Raw genomic sequence first — 22,452 nt, 5'->3', positions numbered from 1 at the left:
CAGTTGTTGAGAACAGTGGAAACCCAAAGCCAAAAGCCAATGTTTCTGTGCAGTTCCCTAGATGATTTATGTAGCTCATAAATGGTCTCAGCCCTAACTGTATGGAGTGAAATCACCTGGAAATGTTTAGAACAAATAGCAGTGCCTGAGTCTCATCCTCAGACTGAATTAATTGGTCTGAGATGGGAACTAGGCATCAGGATTTTTAAAGCCAGGTTTAGACACAGACACTGTGTAGAATCATATCAAGATACAAGGTCCCTTTGCAGTCAACCCATTCCCAGGCATCTGTCTACTCATCTGGTCTCTACATAGGTCTGCCTTTTCCAAATGTTGTATAAATGGAATCATACACAGTATGTACCCTTTGGAGTCTGGCTTCTTTTGCTTAGCATGATGATTCTGAGATACATTACAGGAGTTTGGTATTTTTATTGCTGAGTAGTACTCCAGGGTACAGGTGTACCAGCTTGTTTCTCCATTCCCTAGTAGTTTCTTCCAGTTTTTGGTGATTATGAATAAAGCCACTAGAAACATTTAGGTACAAGTTTTTATGAGAACATAAGTTCCTATTAATTTGGGGTAAATACCTAGAAACAGAATCACTGGTTAAGTGATTAACTGTTTAACTGTAAGAAACCGCCAAACTGTTTTTCAAAGTGGTGGTACTATTTTGTTTCCTCACTTGCAGTGTTTAAGAATTCCAGTTACTTTGCATGCTCATTAGCACTTGGTAATGTATTATTTTAGCATTTCTAATAGATGTACCAGTCAATATTTTAAAAAATTCTTTACCAGAACATAGCTACAAACATAAAAGGGTATAAGTCATAAATGTACAACTATATGAATATCACAAAGTGAACATTTCAGTGTAACTACCACAAGGTTTAAAAAAAAAAAAAATCCCACATTATCAGCACGCCAGAAACATCCCCATGCCTCCTCCTAGCCACTAACCACACCCTTTGCCCCCTGCCATAAGGTGACTATTAGCCTGGCTTAACATCATACATTAGCTTTGCTTGGTTTTTGAACAATATATAAATGGCATTCAGTTCAGTTCAGTCCCTCAGTCGTGTCCGACTCTTTGTGACCCCATGAACCACAGCACACCAGGCCTCCCTGTCCATCACCAACTCCCGGAGTTTACTCAAACTCATGTCCATTGAGTCAGTGATGCCATCCAACCATCTCATCCTCTGTCATCCCCTTCTCCTCCTGCCCTCAATCTTTCCCAGCATCAGGGTCTTTTCAAATGAGTCAGCTCTTTGCATCAGGTGGTCAAAGTACTGGAGTTTCAGCTTCAGCATCAGTCCTTCCAATGAACGTCCAGGACTGATCTCCTTTAGGATGGACAAGTTGGATCTCCTTGCTATCCAAGGGACTCTCAAGAGTCTTCTCCAACACCACAGTTCAAAAGCATCAATTCTTCGGCGCTCAGCTTTCTTTACAGTCCAACTCTCACATCCATACAAACGGACCTTTGTTAACAAAGTAACATCTCTGCTTTTTAATATGCTGTCTAGGTTGGTCATAACTTTCCTTCCAAGGAGTAAGCGTCCTTTAATTTCATGGCTGCAATCACCATCTGCAGTGATTTTGGAGCCCCCCAAAATAAAGTCAGCCACTGTTTTCCATTGTTTCCCCATCTATTTGCCATGAAGTGATGGGACCAGATGCCATGATCTTAGTTTTCTGAATGTTGAGCTTTAAGCCAGCCTTTTCACTCTCCTCTTTCACTTTCATCAAGAGGCTCTTTAGTTCTTCACTTTCTGCCATAAGCATGGTGTCATCTGCATATCTGAGGTTACTGATATTTCTCCTGGCAATCTTGATTCCAGCTTGTGCTTCTTCCAGTCCAGTGTTTCTCATGATGTACTCTGCACAGAAGTTAAATAAGCAGGGTGACAATATACAGCCTTAATGTACTCCTTTTCCTATTTGGAACCAGTCTGTTGTTCCATGTCCAGTTCTAACTGTTGCTTCCTGACCTGTATACAGGTTTCTCAAGAGGTAGGTCAGGTGGTCTGGTATTCCCATCTCTTTCAGAATTTTCCACAGCTTATTGTGATCCACACAGTCAAAGGCTTTGGCATAGTCAATGAAGCAGAAATAGATGTTTTTCTGGAATAATACATATTCTTTAGTGTCTTTTTCTTTCACTCAATAGTATGTCTCTGAGAGTTATCCATGTTGCTGATATAGTAGTCATTCATTCATATAGTGTTTCATTGCAAGAATATTCCACAGTTTGGAAAGTGAGGTTCAAGATGGCTCCTGCGAGAGCACCAAAATCACACCTAGCTGTTGAATAACTATTGACAGAAGGATACTGAAACCCACCAAAAAGATACTCCACATCCAAAGACAAAGAAGCCAGCTGCAACAAGACGGTAGGGGGGATGCAATCAGGATAAAATCAAATGCTATACCCGCTGGGTGGGTGACCCACAGACTGAAGAACAATAATACCAAAGATGGTCTCCCACTGTTGTGAAGGTTCTAAGCCCCACGTCAGGGGGATCTGATTACAGGACTTCCACAGGACTGGGGGAAACAAAGGCTCAACTCTTGGAGGGCACAAACAAAATCTTGCATGCACCAAGAGAGAATTTTGAGCATTACTTTGCTGGTGTGTGAGATGAATGCAATCATGCAGTAGTTTGAACATTCTTTGGCATTGCCCTTCTTTGGGATTGGAATGAAAACTGACCTTTCCCAGTCTGGTGGCCACTACTGAGCTTTCCAGATTTGCTGGCACAATTGAGTGCAGCACTTTAATAGCATCATCTTTTAGGATGTGAAATAAGCTCAACTGGGATTCCATCACCTCCACTAGCTTTGTTTGTAGTAAATGCTTCCTAAAGCCCACTTGACTTTGCATTCCAGGATGTCTGGCTCTAGATGAGTGATCACACCATCGTGGTTATCTAGGTCATGAAGATCTTTTTTGTACAGAAAGAGCAAGACCCAGTTTTTCCCACTGCCAGTCGCTCCCATGAAGAAGCTTACACAAGCCTCTCCGTCTCATCCACCAGAGGGCAGACAGAAGAAAGATGAACCACAATCCCACAGAGGCTAGAATGAAAACCACATCACAGAAAGTTAATCAGAATGAAAAAAACAGAGGGCTATGCTCCTGATGAAGGGACAAGACAAAACCTCAGAAAAACAACTAAATGAAGTGGAGATCAGGCAACCTTCCAGAAAAAGAATTCAGAAGAGTGACAGTGAAGATCATCCAAGATCTTGGAAAAAGAACACAGAAAGATGCAAGTAATGTTTACCAAAGACCTAGAAAAACTAAAAAAACAAGCAAATAGAGATAACAATACATTAGAAGGAATCAATAGCGGAATAACTGAGGCAGAACAATGGATAAGTGACCTCGTGGTCACTTACAGATGTCTCACATCCGTAAGACAGAATGGTGGCAATCACTGCTGCAGAACAGAATATAGAAAAAAGAATGAAGAAAAATGAAGACAGCCTAAAAGACCTGTGAAAATGAAAAGTGAAACTGTTAGTTGCTCAGAGACCCCTGGGACAACATTAAATGCAACATTTCCATTATAGAGATCCCAGAAAAAGAGAGAGAGAAAAGACACAAAAAAAATACTTTAAAAGATAATAGCTGAAAATTTCCCTAACATGGGAAAGGAAATAGTCAACCAAGTCCAGGAAGCATAAAGAGTCCCAGGCAGGATAAACCCAAGGAGGAACACACCAAGACACACAATAATCAAACTGACAAAAATTAAAGATAAAGGTAAAATATTAAAAGCAACAAGGGAAAAATGACAAATAACAGACAAGGGAACCCCCTATCAGGTTATCAGCTGATTTTCTCAAAGAAAGCCTACAAGCCAGAAGGGAATGGCATGATATATTTAAAGTGGTGAAAAGGAAGAACCTACAAACAAATACTCTACCCAGCCAGACTCTAGTTCAGGGAAAACCTAAAACCAAGAATAATACTTTACCCAGCAAGACTCTTGTTCAGATTTGACAGAGAAAGCAAAAGCTTTCCAGAGTAGCAAAAGTTAAAGAGAATTCAGCACAACCAAACCAGCTTTATTTGCAACAAACACTAAATGAACTTCTCCAGGCAAGAAACACAAGACAGGGAAAAGACCTACACAAAATAAACCTGAAACAATTAAGAAAATGGTAACAGGATCATACATATTGAAAATTACCTTAAATGTAAATGAATTAAATGCACCAACCAAAAGACATAGACTGGCTGAGCAGATGAAAACATGTGCATGTATGCACTTCCACTTACCACATCATTCTGCTTGACCCCCCAAATTGTATGTAATTACTTTATATTGTTAGGTTAATCATGTTATCATTGCGATTTGCGATTTGTAATTATCTTTTATTTTTTGTCTAGCTATTGATTGTGAAAACTAATATCTTCTACTATTGTAAAAAAGAAAAGGACAGTGAAGCAAATAAAAGTGAAAATGACAGGGCCCCTCAGAATATTCATGTTCATCATTTTGTAATATCCATCACAGCTTTACTCCACAATCTGAAGAGGAAAATGAGCTTCCCAGATGGCTCAGTGGTAAAGAATCCACCTGCCAATGCAGGAGACATGGGTTCAATCTCTGGGATGGGAAGATCCCCTGGAGAAGGAAATGGTAACCCACTCCAGTCTTGCCTGGTAAATCCCACGGACAGAGGAGCCTGGGGGCGGCAATCCATGGGGTCACAAGAGTGGAACATGTCTTAGCACTACACAACAACAATGTATATATGCATGTATACATATATACACATATATACATACACAACTTTAATAAATAATGACAAATATTTTTCCAAAATAGTTGTACCTATTTATATTTCTATCAAAAGACTACTTGGCTCCATACCCATGTAAATATATGGCATCATTAAAATGTAATTATAGTTACTGACTACAGGGTGTGTCCTGGTATTCCATCATGTATTTCACAGATCAGTAATGAAGCTGAATAATGTTTCAAGGATACTGAACAATCAGAAAGAATCTTCTGTGAAGTGCCTGGTTCTTGCCCATTTTTAAAACTGGATTATCTTTCTTTTTCTTATTGATTTGGAGTTCTGTTTACATCCAGTGGCTCAGATGGTAAAGAATCGCCTGCAATGCAGGAAATCTGGTTTCGATCCCTGGGTTGGGAAGATCCCCTGGAGGAGGGCATGGCAACCTACTCCAGTATTCTTGCCTGGAGAATTCCCATGGACGGAGGAGCCTAGTGGGCTGCAGTCCATGGGGTTGCAAAGAGTTGGACACGACTGAGCAACTAAGAGAGTGTGTGCACACACACACACACACCCCCATCCAAGTATAAGCCCTTCACTGATTATATCTTTAGCAAGTATCTTCCACTTAATCATGCTTTCACTCTCTTAATGATATATTTTGGTGAATGGAAATTCTTAATTTTAATGTGATATCATCAGTATTTTTTAAAAGTATCCCATGTATGGGCAAAATTGGAAACAGTTGAGAACCACTGCTCTAGCTGCTGGGAGGCGGAAAGCTGAATTGCTCCAAGCAGCACGGTTTGTTCAGACTCAAGTGTCCCCAGAAGGGGTTAAACTAGATCATCTCTAAGGTCCCCTTTTCAGTGCCAATTTCTATTCTGCTCACAGGGCCTTGCCAAGAGTGCCGAACCAATTTACTTAGCATTTATGCTCTCCTTCAACACCATGCCAACTCAACTTAATCCTAGTGCAGGAAGATACTTTCTCCAACAGCTTAAATCTATCAGTTTTATGCATGCAAAATGAGGCTGCTGGGCAGGCCAGCAGGATACCTGTGATAATCTGAATTATAATAAGAAATATATATATTTGGTATTCATCCCCATTTCTAGCACAGAGTTTCTAAAAACCCTTGAAATTTCCTAAGTGGTAAGAGAGATCAAGGTATCCTTTGTTATGTAAATGAGGTGACTTTTGGAATACCCCAGGGTCACCTATGAGGTCTGGTTGCCAGGGGAACCAATCCAGTGACTGGAGGGCTGGAACTTTCAGTCTATCTTAGTTAGCATCAGATTTCAGTCCCACCCCTCAAGCCCTGGGAGGGGAGTGAGGTTACAGGTTGATCATCACTGGCCAGTGATTCGATCAATTACACATATGTAATAAAGTCTCCAAAAAAAAACCCAAAAGGATGGGGTTTGGGCATGGAAGCTCTGTGTCTTTTCCCATATACAATCCTAAAGGAAATCAGTCCTGAATATTCATGGAAGGACTGATGCTGAAGCTCCAATACTGTGGCCACCTGATGCAAAGAACTGACCCACTGGAAAAGATGCTGGGAAAGACTAAAGGCAGGAGGAGGAGACAACAGAGGATGAGATGGTTGGATGGCATCACTGACTCAATGGACATGAGTTTGAGTAAGCTCCGGGAGTTGGTGATGGACAGGGAAGCCTGGCGTGCTGCAGTCCATGGGGTCACAAAAAGTCAGACACGACTGAGAGACTGAATGAATTGATGCATCTTTTTCATGAGGATGTTCACTTGTATCCCTGACCATATCCTTTTACAGTAAACTGGTAAATGTAAGAAAATGTATTCCTGAGTTGTGAATCACTCTGAAGCTGATTGGAGAAAGCAATGGTAACCCACTCCAGTACTCTTTCCTGGAAAATCCCATGGACGGAGGAGCCTGGTGGGCTGCAGTCCATGGGGTCGCTAAGAGTCAGACACGACTGAGCGACTTCACTTTCACTTTTCACTTTCACGCATTGGAGAAGGAAATGGCAACCCACTCCAGTATTCCTGCCTGGAGAATCTCAGGGACGGGGGAGCCTGGTGGGCTGCTGTCTATGGGGTTGCAGAGAGTCAGACACGACTGAAGCGACTTAGTAGCAGCAGCAGCTGAAGCTGATTAATTAAATCCAAAATGGGAGGTGGCCATGGGAACCTCTGATTTAGCCAGTCAGCCAGAAGTACAGGTTAAAACCTGGACTGCAACTGGCACCCAAAGTTCAAGGACAAGGTCCTTGGAACCTTCAACATATAGCCAGTCGAAGCACAGATGTTAACTTGGGGTTGTGAATGGTATCTGAAGTGGAAAGCAGTCTTGTGGGACTAAGCCCTCTACCTGTAGAATCTGAAGCTATCTCAGGTAGACAGATGAGGGGTGGGGAGGGAACTCCCCCACACCTGTTGGCATTGGTCTCAGAATCATCTTAATACCCTTCCTTCTAGCAAGTATCTTTAAAATCCTTTTCAACCAGAGCAGTGCAAAGTGGTGTCAAAAGACATTTCACACTTCCTAATCCTTAACCGGTTACAGTAGAATTTCTCTCACTTCATAGTCTATATTTTCACTGTATTTGCACTTTCGGTACAAACTTCACATATGCACTTTAGGTACTTCCTAATTGCTGGGTCTATACATTATTTCAACTTCCTTAGTATTTGTGGTTTTCAAATTTGTTTCAAGCAAACAAACAAAAAAAAACTTTGAGGAAATCTTCCTTAGAGCACTAATACATAAAACATGTTAAAAGCGAGGGAAAGGGTTTGCCCTGATGAAAAGGAGTGGGGAAAAGAAGGAATAAGTGTAGTCAGCTCAGTTCCCCCTATTCTCCATGCCCTGAATCACAGGTGTACCCTAGAATCTTCATCAGATTCCCAAGGTCTCTGGACCTTTGACTCACAAGAGACCAAATTCACTGGTAACTTAGTCTAATTTCTGGAACAGGACCTCATTGCCCCAACACAGGTGTTCCTTTGCTGTTCAGTCGCTATGTCATGCTCACTCTTTTGTGACCACATGGATTGTAGCCCCAGGCTCCTCTGTCCGTGGGATTTCCCAGGCAAGAATACTGGAATGGGTTGCCATTTCCCTCTCCAGGGGATTTTCCTGACCCAGAGATCTGAACCCTCATCTCCTGCATTGGCAGGTGAATTCTTTACCCTTGAGCCAGCAGGGAAGCCCAGATGTTCCCTACAGAGTAACTTATTTTGGCATAATCTAACCTCTGGCAGCATAGAGAAGCAGTCATTTCTGGGCAAGACAAGTGAGTAGCTATGGTAGAAGATCTATTTTTAAATCTTTTAATTTTGTACCACATATTACCTTTGGGGAGGGAAAAAACCCTACCCTAAAAATAAACAGATAGGAAGGAGATTCAAGAGAGAGGGGATATACATATACCTATGATTGATTCACATTGATATATGGCAGAAACCAACACAATACTGTAAAGCAATTATCCTCCAATTAAAAAAAAAATCCAGTAAAAGTAACTAGGCTTCTGTGCATTACTGTACCTTGTTGTCCATAATCGTCCACTGGCCCTCAGCATTCTGCTTCAAAATACAGTGGTTTCGGGAAATCATCAGAGGGCAGATTTTTGATACCAACTGGTATGTAACACCAAATCCTCGCCCTACAGTCACCTAGGAAGATAATAACAAAGTAAGAGACACAATGAGCCACTGCACTGAAAAAGGAGGTCCTTTGCCATCTTGTCAACCAGCAGTATCCACAAGTCTCGACTTATGAAACCAGACTCCCATGAAACCCAAATAGATCGTTGGCCATCTCCTCCTTCATTTGCCACTGGAGCCACTGAGTAGAAAAAGGCAAAAAGCTGTGACGAGAGTTAGTTGAACAGAGTTAGCCATGGAGTATTAGGATTGGTGATGAGAGTCAATTCCTAGGCAGGTTGATAAGAAGTCAGGAGTCCCGGAGGAGGAGAAAGGGGTCTGGGGCTCTCAAAGCAGAGACAGGGGTCTAGGGTTCTCAAGGAAGAGGAAAGGACAAATTTTTTTTTTCTCTACATTTCTTAGTTTTAGTCACATAAAACATTTTTTCCTTTAAGCCAGGAACTGATGATTACATAACAAACAACTCAGTTTAAACTCTGTACTAAGGATTAAAGAACAACAATGTATCCTGCTTGAGGACAGTTTCTTCTTCCTGAAAACCTTCTGGCCAATGAGTCTGAGTAAACTCGGAGAGTTGGTAATGGACAGGGAGGCCTGGCGTGCTGCGATTCATGGGGTCGCAAAGAATTGGACGTGACTGAATTGAACTGAACTCTGTTATCTTAAAATGTAAATTATGGGAGTGGGTTTAGTAAGATCTTTACAACCTTGAGACGTTCTTTTGATTTATTGTAATAACTAATTAAAAAGTATGTAACTCCCTTGCTAACACTGGCGGGGGGGGGGGGCGGGGGGGGGAGTCATTCTCCATCCCCTTCTGGTGTCCACGTCAGAAGCTTTCCTGTCCCTTTTCACTTTAATAAAACTCTGCTACACAAAAACTCTTGAGTGATCAAACCTGGTTCCTGGTCCCGAAGTTAAATATTCTTCAGATTCTGAAAGGCCACTCAGGATGGAGGATTCCTTTCTACACACCCCCATCAACTAGTCTTAAACACTGCCAAGAACTATAGCTTCTATACAAGACAGTTTCTCCAATTTTTTAATGGTTCTGACTTGGCCTCTTTCTTTCTATAAATTCCATTCTTTGGCTCAGGCTCTGCTCTGGGCACCACCAGAAAAATCTCCAATTCCCCTTTTCACATGGCAGCTATAAATTATTTATTGAATCTTCCCTTTTCTTGACCCTGTGTTTCCAATTACTTTGATGTAACTCCATGGCATAGGTTTGAGTCTTTTTGCCATCCTATGGGTCTGTGAAGAGACCCCTGGTTTATTTTTATTCCTGGATACCACATCAAGAAAAATAAACCTAATTTTTATTACATAGCCGGATGCAAGTATCACTTTCTCAGTCCTAGATATTATCACTGGAGCATATAAAATGCATTAGCTTTCATAGCTGATATATCACACTGTCAATGTATCTTTAGGCTTAAGAATAATTAAATTTCTTGGTCTAATCCTCCCCTGAAAGAAAGAAGGAAAGAAAGCTGAGCACCAAAGAATTGATGCTTTTGAACTGTGGTATTGGAGAAGACTCAAGAGCCCCTTGGACTGCAAGAAGATCAAATCAGTCAGGAAATCAGTCCTGAATATTCATGGAAGGACTAATGCTGAAGCTAAAACTCCAATACTTTGGCCACCTGATTTGAAGAATTGACTCACTGGAAAAGACTTTGATGCTGGAAAAGACTGAAGGCAGGAGAAAGGGACGACAGAAGATGAGATGGTTGGATGGCACCACTGACTTGATGTTTGAGCAAGCTCCAGGAGTTGGTGATGGACAGGGAAGCCTGGCGTACTGCAGTCCTTGGGGTCGAAAAGGACATGATTGAGCGACTGAACTGAACCCTCCCCTAAGAATTTTTATGCTAAATCATGTCTCTTCTATCCTATATTTGACTAGTTGGTAAATCTGGATTCCAGTACAGGATCAATTGATTCCTATTAAATTTCATCTTGTTAATTCAGCCTATCATGAGCTTGTCAAGACCTTTCTAAACTTTTCATCTGCCATCAGACATAATCAGTATCTCTTCCAGCTTTGAGTCACCCACCAAAATGATATGATGCCCTCTGTACCTTCATTCAAGACACAGATAAAAAGATTAAAATAGGCTACAACCAAAGGCAAAGCTCTCAGGACAGCCTAGTAAACATTCTACCACACAATTTAGCAATCACCTTCAACAGTTATAGTTCAACCAAAAGATGAAAAAGAAAAAGTCCTTATTTTCCATCTTATCCATAATGAGAGGTTGCAATGAAGTCCCAGTTCACATCTAACATATTTTTTTGACAAACCAGTCGAGTTCATAATAACCCTGTGAAGGAAGGAAATAAGATTCTTCTGGAATCCAGATCACAGAATTTGCTTTTTCTTCTTGGTACACAAGTCACCTCTTTAGAGATCTATAACCCCAACCTTACTTGGGAATATTAAGCCAAATAGTCTGTGGTTTTCTAAAAGCTGCCTCTTTTGTTCCTCTTGAAATTCTTTCAAAATCATGCCTGTCCTCAGTCGCTCAAAAACCACCATAGCTTTTTGCCCCAATCTATTCCTCCCCGCAAACTCTCATCTCAGTAACTCACACTACCACCCAACCCACTGGTTAGCCCCAAACCCAGGAGCCATCCATGGCCCTCATCTAGATCCACATTCAAATCATCAGCAAAATCTACTGGATGTAATTCAAATATGCCCTAAATCTACTCACTTCTATCAGTGGCCACTATCTTAATCCAAACCACACTGCTTCCTCTAGTTAGGCTGTTTTTGCTCCTGTGCTAGCCCCCATTCTTTACACAGTAGCTAGAGTAGTAATATAAAACCTTAAACCAGGTCTTCTCCTTTCTTAAAATTCTCTAATAATCCAAACTTCCTTCCACAGTCTCTAAGGCCCTCACTGTCCTAACTCCCTCTGTCTCTTCAGTTTATCCCACATCATGGTTAGAAACACTGACTTCTACCTGAGGGTATTTTCACCTATCTCCTCTGGTTAGAACATTCTTCTTTCAGACATTTGCATGGGCTCCTTCCCATCTTTCAAGTTTCAGCTCCTCAGAGGCCTACCCTGATTACCTGATCTAAAGTTGCTGCCTGCTCCCTCCCTCGCCATTGCATTCCTTCACATTATTAGCATGTGCTTACCACAATCCAAAATTACCTTGCTTGTTTCATTTATTTTTGTCTACTTTTATTTATTTTTCTACATTTATATTTAGAATTTAAATTTCATGAGCACGGACCTTATCCATCTTGTGTACCACAATATTTCTGTACTCCTTAGAGCCTCTTTCTGCTCAGTAAATATTTGTGAATAAATGGAAAAATAAAGAGATCTTGCTTATGAGTCCTCCTGGATTCCAGGAGATGGGTGTTTTTTAGGTCAGAAGTTGGAAAATGGGTTATTACCACTGGAAACCACGGAGCAGCAGCCAGGAACCTTACAAACCTGACTTGTTTGCCTTTAAAATGTAGTGATCACCTTGACCAAAATCCTGAGTCTGAAGTTTCTCAATGCTTTGACGTTTGCCAGAAATTAATTACAGAAGTTCCTCTGAGCACACATATCCTTTAAAAATGGAATGTTAAGGATTTATCTGTCACCCATATTCAATAAGAATTTCCATTTAGGTAGCTTTATTTCTAGCAAGAAAGTATTCAATATTCCACTTCAATATTTGAGGGGAGACAGACCGCCATTATGGGTAGCCTGGAGAAAATTATACAAAAAAGGGAATAATGAGTGCTTTTTCTGAAATTGCCTATGAACTCTGAATCCAGGAAAGGAAGGAAACACTTTTTTCTCTTTCCCTTCACTCTGTGGTCCTAGACTATACCCTGATATATTGATAATTCATCTACACCCATTCAGGCAAACACTTTGCTACAGTTTTTCCTTCAGTGAAATGAGAGGAACTTTCATTATTATAGCTGAGACTTTGGGGAACTGGGAAGGCAAGAAACTGACCTTACTCTGCTGTTGTAACTAAATGGTATCAGCATACCTCCTAAAATCTTATGTGCACCATCTTGTGCTATGGTTTGGGGACTGTTAGAATTAGCAAGACATCATTCATCTATTTAGCTTATCTGAATATCCCATGATCATTCATAACATAACAACAAACTATTAACTAACAAGCTATGGGTTGCTTCCATTTACAAAGTTGTGCCAGCCTCTTCACTTACTGACAGTATTAGTCTACAAGTTAATCCTGTCCTTACCCACCTTTACTAACGCTTTCCCCCTAGGCATGACTCCTGCGTGTATGCTAAGTTGCTTCAGTCATGTCCGACTCTGCAACCCTATGAGCTGTAGCCTACCAGGCTCCTGTGTCCGTGGGATTCTCTAGTAAGAATACTGGCGTGGGTTGCCATGCCCTCCTCCAGGGGATCTCCCCCACCCAGGGAGCAAACCAGCGTCTCCTGTGACTCCTGCACTGCAGGCAGATACCACTGAGCCACCGGAGAAGCCCAGGCATGACTCCTACTGTATCCCAAATGACCATCAACTCCTCTCCGATGATCCTTTCCCTTTTAACAACCCTCTTAGGGCTTCCCTGGTGGCTCAGCTGATAAAGAATCTGCCTGTAATATGGGAAACCTGGGTTCAATCCCTGGGTTGGGAAGATCCCCTGAAGAAGGGAATGGCTACCCACTCCAGTATTCTGTCCTGGAGAATTCCATGGACTATATATAGTCCATGTGGTCACAGAGAGTTGGACACGATTGAGTGACTTTCACTTTCACTAGGGCAAAGAGCTTCGTGAAAACCAAATACAAGAGAAGAAAAAAAGAAAAATGAAGATACTATGGTTTTCCCCAAAGGCGTAGATATTTATAGGGCCTGGGAACTAGATAGTTGGCAATAAATCTATTTGTTTTTCTACCAAGCTCTCTGGGCTGGTTTAAGAAATTTAAAGACACCCATTCAGGCAGACACTTTGCTACAGTATTTCCTTCAGTGAAATGAGAGGAACTTTCATTATTATAGCTGACACTTTGGGGAACTGGGAAGGCAAGAAACTGACCTTACTCTGCTGTTGTAACTAAATGGTATCAGCATACCTCCTAAAATCTTATGTGCACCATCTTGTGCTATGGTTTGGGGACTATTACAATTAGCAAGACATCACGTCTTGGCTTTGACTCAAGCTCTGCTCATACACACTGCGTGCTGTGTATGAACCACTTCCTAAGATCCGACCTTGCAAACGGCCAGGTCTATGAGGAGAGCCCCATTAGAGGTAGCCTCACAAAAAATTATCCAATAGTTTAAAATATGTATAGGAGCACTTTATAGTCCCCTTGCCGCAGAGGCTTTAACTCTTTCTGTCTGCACCCTCCCCAAGACTCTCACTGCTACCAAGCTACTGAGAAGCAATGAATTAATGCATCACAACTGAAATTTTTTCTTTTTTTTCTTCTCATGGGGGTAGAGCTGGGTGGGCTGTGCATCATGTGGAATCTTAGTTTCCCAACCAGGGGTGAAACCTGTGCCCCATGCATTGGAAGGGCAGAGTGTTAACCACTGAACCATCAGGGAAGTCCCCATGGCAACTTAAAGAATGAATTAACATGACTATTCTAAATTCCTTATAGAGTTGTGTGTGGGTGTGGTACATGTGCAGGGCTTGCACTAGGTGATGTGTGTGAAGCGTTTGGCCCTATAAAAAATAAGGTAGAGTTACTATTATGCAGGTGTTAGTATCGTCATTTGTTAAACTTCCCCAAAGCATGGACTTCCTTGGTGGTCCAGTGGTTAAGAATCTGCCTTGCAATGTAGGGGATGTGAGTTCAATCCCTGGCAGGGGAACAAAGATCCCACATGCTGTGGAGCAACTAAGCCTGCACACCACAACTACTGAGTCCACACGCCACAATGAAAGATCCTGCATGATGCAGTGAAGATCCTGCATGCCATAACTAAGATCAAATAAATAAATGCATAAATTAAAAAAAAACTTCCTTGTGACCCTATGAACTACAGTGTGCCAGGCTTCCCTGTCCTTCACTATCTTCTGGAATTTGCTCAAACTCATATCGATTGGGTCGGTAATGCTATCCAACCATCTCACCCTCTGTTGCTCCCCCTCCTGCCCTCAATCTTTCCCAGCATCACGGTCTTTTCTAAGGAGTCAGTTCTTTTGCATCAGGTGGCCAAAGTATTGGAGCTTCAGCATCAGTCCTTCTAATGAATATTCAAGGTTGATTTCCTTTAGGATTTACTGGTTTGATCTTGCAGTCTAAGGGGCTCTCAAGACTCTTCTACAGCACCACAATTTGAAAGCATCAATTCTATGGCACTCAGCCTACTTTATGATCCAACTCTCACATCTGTACATGACTACTGGAAAAACCATAGCTTTAACTATATGGACCTTTCTGGCAAAGTGATGTCCCTGCTTTTTAATACGTTGTCTAGGTTTGTTACAGCTTTCTTTCAAGGGAGCAAGCATCTTTCAATTTCACGATGGCAGTCACAATCTGCAGTGATTTTGGAGCCGAAGAAAATAAAATGTGTTACTGTTTCCACTTTATCTCCACCTACTTGCCATGAAGTGATGGAACTGGATGCCATGATCTTAATTTTTTGCATACTGAGTTTTAAGCCAGTTTTTTCACTTTCCCCTTCACTTTCTCCTAGCAAACTTGATTCTAGCTTGTGATTCATCCAGCCCAGCATTTTGCATGATGTACTCTGCATATAAGCTAAATAAGCAAGGTGATAATATACAGCCTTGATGTACTTCTTTCCCAATTTTGAACCAGTCTGTTGTTTCATGTCAGGTTCTAACTGTTGCTTCTTGACCTGCACACAGGGTTCTCAACAGACAGGTAAGGTGGTCTGGTATTTCCATCTATTTAAGAATTTCCCACAGTTTGTTGTGATCCACACAGTCAAAGACTTTAGTATAGTCAATGAATCAGAAGCAGATGTTCTTCTGGAATTCCCTTGTTTTCTTTATGATCCAACAGACGCTGGAAATTTGATCTCTGGTTCCTCTGCCTTTTCTAAATTTACCTGGTACATCGGGAAGTTCTCGGTTCATGTACTGCTGAAGATTTTGAGCATTACCTTGTGAAATGAGTGCAACTGTACAGTAGTTTGAACATTCTCTGGCACTGTCCTTTGGGACTGGAATGAAAACTAACCTTTTCCAGTCCTGTGGCGGCTGCTGACTTTTCCAAATTTGCTGACATACTGAGTGCAGCACTTTTACAACATCATTTCTTAGGATCTGAATAGCTCAGCTGGAACTCTGTCACCTCTACTGGTTTTGTTTGTAGTAAAGCTTCCTAATGCCCACTTGACTTCACACTACAGGATGTCTGGCTCTAGGTTAGTGATCATACTGTTGTGGTTATCTGGGTCATTAAGACCTTTTTTGTATAGCTCTTCTGTGTATTCTTGCCACCTCTTAATCTCTTCTGTTAGGTCCTTACTGTTCTGTCCTTTATCGTGCCCATCTTTGCATGAAATGTTCCCCTTGACATTTCCAATTTTCTTGAGATCTCTAGTCTTTCAGATTCTATTGTTTTACTCTATTTATTTGCACTGATCACTTAAGAAGGCTTTGTTATCTCTCCTTGCTATTCTCTGGAACCCAGCATTCAGTTGGGTGTTTGCTTCCCTTTCTCCCTTGCCTTTTGGTTCTCTCCTTTTCTCACCTATTTGTAAAGCCTCCTCAGACAACCGTGCTGCCTTCTTTTCCTTAATACTAAATAAACCACAGCTTGGCACTTGATTAGCTTCTGCATGGATGTTCTCAAACTGCTTCACTGTATAAAATCCTCCTTTTCCCAGTCAAGCAGTGCACTCTTTGAGAGTAGAAGCCATTATTATTTATCCCTCTCTTACTATACCAAACAATGTAAGTACTCAATAAATACCCAAGAGACTGAACCGAGATTACCTAACTTATAGGAAAAATTTAAACATATAAAATTACCTAAAGACTTCTTTGTCCTTCACACAAATGTTTCCAAAACCAAAACGGTTCCCAGTCACCCCAAAATGGTCCCTGATCTAGCCATCCTTTCCAAGTAGACTTAATTCTCTCTTCCCTCTCTTTTCCATCACCTGTAAAACCACCACCCCAGTCCTAGCGGCCTCCAACTGAAACTGTGCCTCACCTCTCAAGTTGTTTTTGTTTTGCATTTATGACAGCATTGGAGAACGTCATAAACGGCCTCTAGAGAGAATTCTCATGTTTCTGAAACCCTACCCCAACCCAGGAGGTGCCAATGGGCAGTACCGAGACTCACAGGAGAATTGTGGCCCATATCAAAGCGCCAATTCTCATGAACTGGAAAAGAAAAAGACACTTTTACGTTAAAGCCTGGGTATTTTAAGGGGCACTATGCCAAGCTCGCAATGGTTTTCAAAATAAACTTGAGAAAGTTTCCTCTCTCAGCAGTCCTCCGAGCTTCCCCCTCAGATGCCGGGCAGCTCCGCCTCCCAGTTCCGCCACCCGGGCGGTCGCCGTCCGTGAGACCCACAGTCGCCTCCTTTCCCCTCGAAACCCCAGCAGTCGTCACAGTCTCGACGCTCACCTCTCGCTCTACCCCTCGACCAGGCTCCTTCCCACAACCCAGACACCTGGCCCAGCTCGCCCCTCGGGCCTAGGCCGCTGTCAGAGGGGCCATCTTTTCTCCCGCGCGGCCCTACTTCCCCCGGACACCTCCCACCTGAGACCCTCCCCGCCCCCAAACCGCTCGCACCAGGCCCCTTTCTCCATTCCCTCATCCAGGACCCACCCCTCACCGCTCTCCTCTACTTCTCCCACCTCCTCTTTCCGGTTCATCCTTCCCGCCCGGACGCGAGGCCTCCCTTGGACCCTGGCCTCCTCCAACCCCCTTCCCTCGCCTCAAGAAGACCCCTCCCCCTCACCTCGTTTCCATCCTCCAGCAGCAGCCACTCGGCGTTCATCCCCACTCGCCGCAAACACCAGCTCCGTTCACCCGCGCCGCCTTCCGTGACCAGGGAGCCGGGATCCCCCATAGTCCACTCAGACCAGGGTCGCAGTCAGCACACAGCGAGACCCTGACGTGGGTTCCCGCCGCCTCTCGGCTTCCTCGCGGGCGCCATACCTACACCACAGACAGAAGCAGTCGCTACGGGCTCACGATCGATGTGAATGTTCGCTTGGGCTCCGCCCCCAGCCCGCCCCGCCAGCGAGCGGGAGTCACTGCGCCTGCGCGAGAGGAGGGCGCTAGGCGGCCGGTAGCCCAGGTGAGGGTGGTCTAGTCCAGGTGAGGTGGTCTAGGCCAGGTGAGGGTGGGTCTAGCCCAAGGTGAGGCATTTGCCCCCCACCCCCCGCCCCAGGCACTCTAATGCTCCTGTCACACCTTGCACACCCTTTGTAGAACCCTTACCCCAGTCTTAGCCTCTCCACAATGGAGTCTCGTCTCACTTTTCCTCCTTTTTAAAAATTTTGCTTTATAACGCTGTTATTTAAAATTATAACCTACTATTAAACAACTTTTAATTTGTTTTGTTTTAAATCTATTAAAGTTGTTTTAAATAGAACCTCTTTTGCACCATCTCCTTTAACTATTTTTTTTTAAACTTAGACTGAAAAAAAATATTAAAAAAAAAAAAAAAAAGAAAGAAAGGAATCCCTTGGCAGTCTAGTGGTTAGGACTCCTCGCTTTCACTGACAGGGTAGTGCAGTTCAGTCCCTTGTTGGGGAATTAAGATCCTGCAAAAAAACAGATCCTGCCAGCTAGCAGGGCGACTCACCCTTCCCCCGCCCCCCTCCCCGCCCCCGCTTCCCGCCCCCCAGCAAAAAAAGTATAAAAAAAACTTAGAGCTTATTAGGCAAATCTATCCAGGCAGAAAGCAGTTACCTGCTGCTAAGTGTGGAAGCCTAGGGGCTGAATGCAGATGAACTTGAGAGAATTTTCGGAGGTGATAGAATTGTTTAAAACTGGATTGTGGTATACACTGGAACATAATATCCTACATCAATTATATTTCAATTAAAAATAAGTAAATAAATGAAAATGAAACTAGATTGTAGTGATGAGTATAAATCTACTGCAAAATCCTTGAAGCATGCATTTCTGATGGATTTTTAAAAATTTTATTGCCATATAGTTGATTTACATATAGTTGACATATAGTTGATTGACATATAGTTGATTTACAATATTGTGTTAATTTCTGCTGCACAGCAAAGTGACTCAGTTATACATATATATTCTTTTCCATTATGATTTTTCACAGGATACCGAATATAGATCTCTGTGCTATTCAGTAGGACTGTGTGATTTATTCTATGTGTAGTAGTCTGCAGTGGCACATCCCAAGCTTCTAATTTATCTCTCTCCCTACCCTTTCCCTTTGATAACCAGAAGTTTGTTTTCTAAGCCTGTGAGTCTGTTTCTGTTTTGTAAACATTTGTGTTTTTTTTTTAGATTCCACACAAAAGTGATATCATATGGTATTTGTCTTTCTCTTTCTGACTTACTTCACTTAATATGATAATCTCTAGTTTCACCATGTTGCTGCAAATGGCATTATTTCATTCTTTTTATGCCTTAGTAATATTCCATTGTGTGTATGTGTATACATATATATACACACACACACACACACACATACACACAATGGAATATTACTAAGGCATAAAAAGAATGAAATATATATATACACATACACACACCACATCTTCTTTGTCCACCAATGGATGAATTTTATGGTGTGTGAATTACCCTCAACAAAGCTATTAATTAAAAAACAAACAACTTTAGACTCTTTCCTTTGACTCTCCAGTATGGTCTGGTAACTGCTCCCTGTAGTAACTACATTATAACTCAATGCCGCCTTTCATCTTTTAGTTTTTCAGTATGTGGTTAACAATTTTCTTAAATTCTGTTGGCAGAAAATATATATACTAAATAATGAATCATACAAAATGAGATAGTAAATGGCTAACATTTATTGTCCTTTAATACAGTTCATGAGATTCTCATGGCAAGTATACTGGGGTGGTTTGCCTTTCCCTCCCCCAGGGGATCGTATGTTGTCAGAACTCTCCGCTGTGACCCGTCCAGCTTGGGTAGCCCTACACAGCATGGCTCATAGGTTCATTGAGCTATGGCAAGCCCCTTCATGACAAGGCAGTGAAGGAATTAGGGATCAAATTACCAACATTCGCTGGATCATGGAGAAAGCTAGGGAATTCCAGAAAAACACCTACCTCTGTTTCATCAACTCTGCTAAAGCCTTTGACTGTGTGGATCATAATAAACTGTGGAAAGCTCACAAAGAGATGGGGATACCAGACCATCTTATCTGTCTCCTGAGAAACCTGTATGGGGGTCATGAAGCAACAGTTTGAACCCTGATTGGTTCAAGATTGAGAAAGGAGTACAACAGAGCTGTCTGCTGTCACCCTGTTTGTTTATACACTGAGCACATCATGAGAAATACTGGACTGGATGAGTTTGAAGCTGGAATCAAGATAGGCGGGAGAAACATCAACAACCTCAGATATGCGGATGATACCACTCTAATGGCAGAAAATGAAGAGGAAATAAGGAGCCTCTTGATGATGGTGGAGGAGGGTGAAAGAGCTGGCTTATGACTAAATATTAAAAAACTAAGATCATGGCATCCGGCCCCATCACTTCATGGCAAATAGAGGGGGAAAAGGTGGAAGTAGTGACAGATTTCCTCTTTTTGGGTTCTAAAATCACTGTGGATAGTGACTGTAGCCATGAAATAAGAAGACAATTGCTTCTTGGAAGGAAGGCTATGACAAACCTAGATAGTGTGTTGAAAAGCAGAGACATTACTCTGCTGACAGAAGTCTGTATAGTCAAGGCTATGGTCTTCCCAGTGGTCACGTACGGTTGTGAGAGCTGGACCATAAAGAAGGCAGAATGCCAGAGATTTGATGCTTTCAAACTGGTGCTGGAGAAGGCTCTTGAGAATCTCTTGGACAGCAAGGAGATCAAACCAGTCACTCTTGAGGGAAATCAGGCCTGAATACTTGTTGAAAGGACTGATTGATGCTGAAGCTGAAGCTCCAGTATTTTGGTCATCTAATGCAAACAGCCAACTCATTGGGAAAGCCCCTGATGCTGGAAAAGATTGAGAAGGAGAAGATTGAAGGAGAAGAGGGTGTCACAGGATGAGATGGTTGCATGGCATCATTGATGCAATGGACATGAACTTGGGCAAACTTCAGGAGATGGTGAGGGACAGGGAGGCCTGGTGTGCTGCAGTCCATGGGGTCACAAAGTGTCGAGCAGGGCTGGGTGACTGAACAACAACAATAATATTTATTGAGAGCCAAGTGTCAAGTACTAGACCAAGCAGCCTATGCACTTTATCCTGATGGCTTCTCATAAACAATATGATGACAGTGGCTACAATTATAATTTCTACTTTAGGAATGATGAGAAAAGAGGCACAGAGAGGCTTAATAATCTTCCCAGAGTAACAAATTACATAGTGGTGGAGGCTGCCAGTTCAGGTCCATTTCCAGAAACTAGTTTCCTAACTAGACTGCAGTCCCAGCCTGGAACATTTTGTCTGTGTGCCTTTGAGTCAGGAAAATTGGTGGGAGCTGTGCCTGCACTCATGGAGATGCTTCCCTAAGCTTTGGATGAGTCTCTGTCCTCCCTCTCCACTTCGTGTTCTGTCCCAGCAGCAGCAAGTGCACCTGAAGGCCATCTTGACATTTAGTTATCACGTCTCCTTAGGCTCTTCTTGGCTGTGACAGTTTCTTGGACTTTCCCTGTTTTTGATGAATTTGACAGTTTTGAGGAATATTAGCTAGGTATTTTGTAGAATATTTCTCACAAGGGACTTGGCTCATATTTTTTTCATGATTAGATTGGGGTAATGGTTTTGGGGAGGAAGACCACAGGGATAAATTGCCGTTCTCATAGCACATTAAGGGTACATGCTATCAACGTGAATTATTACTATTAATGTTAATCTTGATTACCTGGCTGAGGTGGTGTTTGTCACGTTTCTCTGCTGTGAAGTTACTCTTGCCCTTCTTTGCCTGTGTTCTTTGGAAGGAAATCATCGCACAACCCACCCGAGTCGAGAGTGACGCTCCACTTTCTTAAGGGCATGGTATCCACATAAATTACTTGGAATTCTTCTGCAGGAAAAATTTGTCTCTTCTCTCCCACTTATTTATCAAGTCATTTATGACATCAGTATGAACTCATGAACACTTATTTTATACTTTGTGCTATAATACAATACCACTTTGTTACTCAAACTGTTCCCACTGTGGCTGTTGAGAACTCTTTCAATTGGCTACATTGTTTCTTTGGCATACTTCCATTATTGTGTTTTACTGAGGACTTTCTTACTTTCTAGCATAAGATGCTCTCAACTTGGTATGAGCCATTTCCCCAAGGAGCGCTGGTTCCTTTTATTGGAAAATGGTATTAGAAACCAGGATCTAGGCACCAGGTATGCTCATTGCTACTGGGATGTTCTCGCTTCTAGGTTCTCTCAACTGGCAGAGCAATGAGTATATGTCCTGGGAAGCCATACATGCGAATACTAACCCTTTTATATCCATATGGGCTTACCCTGGTAGCTCTGTTGGTAAAGAATCTGCCTGCAATGCAGGAAACCCCGGTTCGATTCCTGGGTCAGGAAGATCCCCTGGAGAAGGGATGGGTTACCTACTCCAGTATTCTTGGGCTTTCCTTGTGGCTCAACTGGTAAAGAATCTGCCTGCAATGTGGGAGACCTGGGTACCGTCCCTGGGTTGGGAAGATCCCCTGGAGAAGGGAAAAGCTACCCACTCCAGTATTCTGGCCTGGAGAATTCCATGGACTGTATAGTCCATGGGGTCGCAAAGAGTCAGACACGACTAAGCCACTTTCACTTCTATCCATATATCAATGAATATGTATGTATGCAAGCATGTATGCTGTGTGTCTATGTAATAACAAGTGTATATACATAAACATGCATATAAACATAAACATATATATCTCCATCTGTGAATTAAACATGTGCATATTGATGTCTTACAATGCTAATG

General features: G+C 42.3%; 1 protein-coding gene across 3 annotated transcripts in view; it reads right to left on the bottom strand.

The window, feature by feature from the left end:
* RNF8 (ring finger protein 8) overlaps positions 1-17,579 on the bottom strand; it is a 35,984-nt gene extending 18,405 nt beyond the window's left edge. For 2 of the 3 annotated variants that reach the window (XM_043449199.1, XM_043449198.1), the window contains exons 1-2: positions 17,316-17,565; positions 8,293-8,421 (exon numbers count right to left, since the gene is read on the bottom strand). In XM_043449199.1, the coding sequence (XP_043305134.1) occupies positions 8,293-8,421; positions 17,316-17,426 (240 nt within the window). In that variant the 5' untranslated portion in view covers positions 17,427-17,565. Of the gene's footprint in view, positions 1-8,292; positions 8,422-17,315 lie in introns of all 3 variants that reach the window. The other variant, XM_043449197.1, reaches the window with a different exon arrangement.
* Positions 17,580-22,452: the final 4,873 nt, after the last annotated feature.

The sequence above is a fragment of the Cervus canadensis genome, chromosome 28, assembly GCF_019320065.1.
Source record: "Cervus canadensis isolate Bull #8, Minnesota chromosome 28, ASM1932006v1, whole genome shotgun sequence".
Lineage (NCBI taxonomy): Eukaryota > Metazoa > Chordata > Mammalia > Artiodactyla > Cervidae > Cervus > Cervus canadensis.
Note: the sequence above shows the minus strand (reverse complement) of the source record. Positions and strands in the feature narration are given on the sequence as shown.